The 4,897-nt window shown below is 41.7% G+C and overlaps 1 protein-coding gene across 1 annotated transcript in view; it reads left to right on the top strand.

Annotated features, from left to right (window-relative positions):
• Window positions 1-1,329: 1,329 nt before the first annotated feature.
• ntn1a (netrin 1a) overlaps window positions 1,330-4,897 on the top strand; it is a 55,953-nt gene continuing 52,385 nt past the window's right edge. Inside the window, exons 1-2 of the mRNA XM_005736223.1 lie at window positions 1,330-1,477; window positions 1,638-2,688. Coding sequence (XP_005736280.1) covers window positions 1,665-2,688 — 1,024 coding nt within the window. The 5' untranslated portion in view covers window positions 1,330-1,477; window positions 1,638-1,664. The remainder of the gene's footprint in view (window positions 1,478-1,637; window positions 2,689-4,897) is intronic.

Below are 4,897 nucleotides of genomic sequence, written 5' to 3'. Positions count from 1 at the left end.
CTAAAAAACAAAAACATTATTTTTTACAATTTAATGTGAATTTTCTTGTAGCTTTTCTAGTATTCCTGAACTTCGAGCATGTTAACAAACTTTCCAATCTGACTGATTTTGTAAAGCGAATTTGTTGTGTAGGTAGTATAAGATAAAAAGTTTAAAAAAATGCATTGAATGAAATGAGTAATTGATGCCTTAATGTGTTAATTTCAGGTAATATGTCTTGAAAATTTCTGGCTATCATAAGAGCCCATGCTTCACTCCTTTAAGCAGTGAAGGTCTTTATTCTACGTGGTGTTATACCTCCATCACCTGGAATATACAGACAGTACCAGCCGGTCACTGAACGCTGAGCTGCTGTTTCCCTCCATGGGCACAAGATGGCGCGGTTACTTTTTGTGCCAATATTCAACAGGTCTCATGGAGCAGCTGGTCACAGAAGATTTCCAACTCAAGAGGCATGTATTCTGAAACCCTGCACAGAAAAAAAAGCCTTGAATCTGGTGTGCAAATGTTTTATTTTTCAAGACCCGACCCGTGTGAAAGTACAAACGCTGGCGTCATTCTGCAACTGAGTATGGCTGCTATCCCGAAGCAGTTTGGTTTCCAATAAGAAACCAAGAAAAAAACGCTTAATTGCTCTCCAAATAATCTAAACACTCGAATTTAACATAGTAAAAAGAGCACATTATTGGCGCACTCCACAATTTAGTGCCTGTTTCATTTTAAGTAAACCTAATCCCTCCAACTGTTCCACTGTGGACAGAAACCTGAGAGGGACATAAGACCTTTCCTTTTGTCCTTCTGAAACATTTTATGTTGATGTCGTTTAAAAATAATTACACATAACAGAATGAAATTAAGTCATTTTTTAAATGGTGAAATGCCAATACTTTTAAAAATTGGGAAAGTAAATGGTAAATTAGGACCAGTTTGGCCTTGGGCAAAAAGAAAGAAAAAAGAAGTAGAAGAGGAAGAAAACTGCAAATATTTCGTGGATATAGCAGGGCTTTACTGTATGGAAGGGTGATTTCACTGTTTTCTGCTAAACGTGCTCAACCCAGCATAAAGTACCGGATCAACTGGGGAGGGGGGGTCTCTCAGATTCACACTTCTCTGTCTTCTCTCCTGAGGTAATTTGCGCCCCACTACCGCAACAGTCTCCTGAAGCGCCACCAGTGGACGTCGTTGTTCCGCCTGCTGTCACCCAAGATGAACTGACCTAAAGCCGTGCCAAGCAAGATCCGATCCACGCGAGAGAATATGTGGAGAGAGAGAGAGCGAGAGAGGGAGGGAGAGAGAGAAATTTTGAAAAGACCGGCAGGAGGAGCGGGACTTGCTATAAGGACACAAGCGACTCTTAAATCCATCCGTTTCTCTATTTTTACGCAAGAGATTGGAAGAAACAAACAAACCGAGACCAACGAGTGAGAAAAGTAGCGCGTCTTCGCCGGTCTTTTACATTATTTAAAATAAATCTCAGGTAAAGTGAGCTTTTATAGATTTTAGATAAGCAAAATTAGGAATAAATATACTCCAGTTTTTTATCACTTATATTTTTTTTATCAGATATTAATATATTTTTGTGTCATCACTAAAATAACTCACTCTCGTGCTCTCTGTGTTCCCTCTCAACTCTGCAGACACACTTGGGGGATCACGGAGCCACCATGATAAGAGCTGTGGATGTTGTGCTGGTTTTGCTGCTCGCCGTGTCCCTGTCGTGCAGGAGCGCCTCTGGAGGGTACGGGATGAGCACGTTTGCAGCACAGACCTCTCCTCCGGATCCCTGCTACGACGAACACGGCAACCCGCGGCGCTGCATCCCGGACTTCGTCAACTCCGCCTTCGGGAAGGAAGTGAGGGTGTCCAGTACCTGCGGCAAGACGCCGAGTCGCTACTGCCTGGTGACCTCTGCCGAGATAGGAGAGGAGAAAACCAGAAACTGTCACACCTGCGACGCCTCTGACCCCAAGAAGTATCACCCACCAGCGTATCTAACGGATCTTAACAACCCTCACAACCTCACCTGCTGGCAGTCTGAGAACTTCATCCAGTACCCGCAAAATGTCACCCTGACTCTGTCCCTCGGCAAGAAGTTTGAGGTAACGTATGTGAGCCTACAGTTCTGCTCGCCCCGACCCGAATCCATGGCTATTTACAAGTCCATGGACTACGGGAAAACTTGGGTACCCTTTCAGTTTTACTCTACCCAGTGCAGGAAGATGTATAACAAGCCCAACAGGGCCGTTATCACAAAACAGAACGAGCAGGAGGCAGTCTGCACGGACTCACACACCGACATCTACCCTCTGACCGGCGGGCTCATCGCCTTCAGCACGCTGGACGGCAGACCGTCGGCGCATGACTTTGACAACTCCCCGGTGCTGCAGGACTGGGTCACAGCCACGGACATTAAGGTCATCTTCAGCAGGTTGCACACTTTCGGCGACGAGAATGAGGACGACTCGGAACTGGCCCGGGACTCGTATTTCTACTCAGTGTCGGACCTGCAGGTCGGAGGGAGATGCAAATGCAACGGACACGCATCTCGGTGCGTAAAGGACCGAGACGGGAATCTGGTGTGTGAGTGTAAGCACAACACCGCCGGGCCCGAGTGCGACAGGTGCAAACCTTTTCACTACGACAGACCGTGGCAGAGAGCCACAGCCAGGGAGGCCAACGAGTGTGTCGGTAAGTCCCACCCGCGGCCCTCCATCCCGGAGCGACTGTCTGATGACGAGAAGTGTTACTTAACCTGAAATTATGAAATTAGAATTGCGGTGGCAGGATGTGCTGATGTGTTGGAGATGTGGAAAATGTATTAACCCAACCAGGTAGATTGAGAAATGGAAAGATTTTCGTTACGCAAAATTGTGTGTGTCAATTATATGGTTTAATAATAATAATAATAATAATAATAATAATAATATTTTCTTTAAATCTGCCAATAATTTAATTGCTTTAGTTTATTAAGCTCCAACAGTCCCTTCAAATACAACCTTTACTGCGGTTCTGTTTAAATGAATACTTCGGCTCACGTCCACGAGCATATTTGGATTTAAGTCACATGCAACATGAAATGCAATTTGAAAGTCCATTTAGCTCGTCGCAGGCCATAATGGAGGCTTTTAAACCACCTCAAACGGGACCACTGAGCCTAATGACCCACAGCATCATTTCTCATTGCTCGACTTCACCGCTACAATAAAGCGATGCCTTTTAATTTATCTGAAGAATCGTGCAAAAACTCGCCACACTGCTAATTGAAAACAGACCCTTCTTCGTTCCTCAATCACACAAGTATCTCTCAACAAAATCGATCAGGTCTTATGACACAAAGCACAGAAAAGTAGATTTATTGCTATTGGTTATACAGTTTATTGTTACATTCAAGCACGAGAACATGCTGCAGAGAAGAAGAGATGTTATTTGCTTTATTGGTTGCAAATGTGAGTAATTCAAATTAAATCAATTTTAAAACGGATTATAACTGTGCAAAATCCTCAAATTCGGATAGCATAGTTAATTACATGATTTCTTTTTATGCAATACCAAAAAGAAACAGGTGTTACACACAAAAGAGGCAAATTTCACGATTTTATCAGCGAGTCAGCTCTTTGTGTCTGCAAGTTTCATCAGCTGCTGAGTGATAAAAGTGATCAAAGTTGCAATAGTTGTGTTTTATTACAAGCTGGCACGGATAAGTAAGCCTGTAGATTGCAGATAGTGCAGAATGCTTTTCAGATGGCCAGGATGGCCAAGTTATGCAGGCTAGAGATTCAGAAAAAGCTTGTGGGCATTTCAAACACTGTAAGAAGTCATTTAGGAATTGTTTGTGCAGATTAGTGAAATTGTCAGTTTCATCCCTGAATCTCAGTGTTGGAAAACATTTAAACAAAAGTTGTTTTTTTTTCTTTTAGTGTTCCTGTGTGGTGATTTGTATCAAATCTTTAATGAGGATCTTTATTCACCGTCCTTTCTTTGGCCATGCTTCATATTAAAAATTCTCTCTTTGCATTTTATTTTAAAAATAACTTTGGTTTTATTTTAATTACTGTATACAGAGGTGTTAGAATCACGTGGACCTTAAAAGCAACAGTGTTGCAATAATCTGAAGTGCAGCCCCCGGTGTAGGATGTCGATGAAACAGCCAGAGAGTGAAAAGGACAAGCAAAAAGATGATTGATGGTAGACACTAAAACAAAACCCTCAGTGTAACACTCTACAATCACAGAAAGACACATCCATCACAAACCAATTCAGACCCTTATATTTTCCATTCAGCTGCAGGTCTGCAGGGGGAAAGGGGCTCTATATTGTTTGACAGTCACAGCACATGTCAGCCACTCTGACACATAGCAGCTGTTTAAAAGGTTTTTGTTTGCTAGTGTTGCCCATTTCTAAAGCTCTGGGACATTCCTAGTGACAGATGTGAACATGCTGCTAAGTCAACAGAAACAGTGGAAGCTGTTCATACTGTAGGAGAAAGTCCCAGTTTGTCCAAGGAAGCAATAAAACCCAAGAAAAGAGTGTTTTTACTCTTTATAGTTTGTTTTTCTTGTCAGGTAACCCATTTTAGCCTGCATGCTTTTAAGTATAAAGGTAACTAATAACTAACCCAAGTAAGTGATTTTGCAGCTTTATTTAGTCAATATTATTTATTTACTATTTTTAAAAATAAGTGTTTGTTTTTTTGGTCATTTAAAGGTACAAAACATTGAGATAAATGAAAAACGTGTTGGTCCTTGTTAATGTTAGATCTATCATCACATTAGGTAGAGGGAGACATTTGGAGACATTTGTAAATACTGGCAAAATTATTAAACAGAAAAAAGGCACAAGCCCTGAATCATATATAAACTATTTTATTTAACCAATATCATTTACACTTTTTTATACC

This window comes from Pundamilia nyererei, unplaced genomic scaffold (genome assembly GCF_000239375.1).
Source record: "Pundamilia nyererei isolate P.nyererei 1_Seehausen unplaced genomic scaffold, PunNye1.0 scaffold00068, whole genome shotgun sequence".
In the NCBI taxonomy this organism is placed as follows: Eukaryota; Metazoa; Chordata; class Actinopteri; order Cichliformes; family Cichlidae; genus Pundamilia; species Pundamilia nyererei.
The sequence above is the reverse complement of the archived record's forward strand: the minus strand, read 5'-3'. Positions and strand labels throughout refer to the sequence as shown.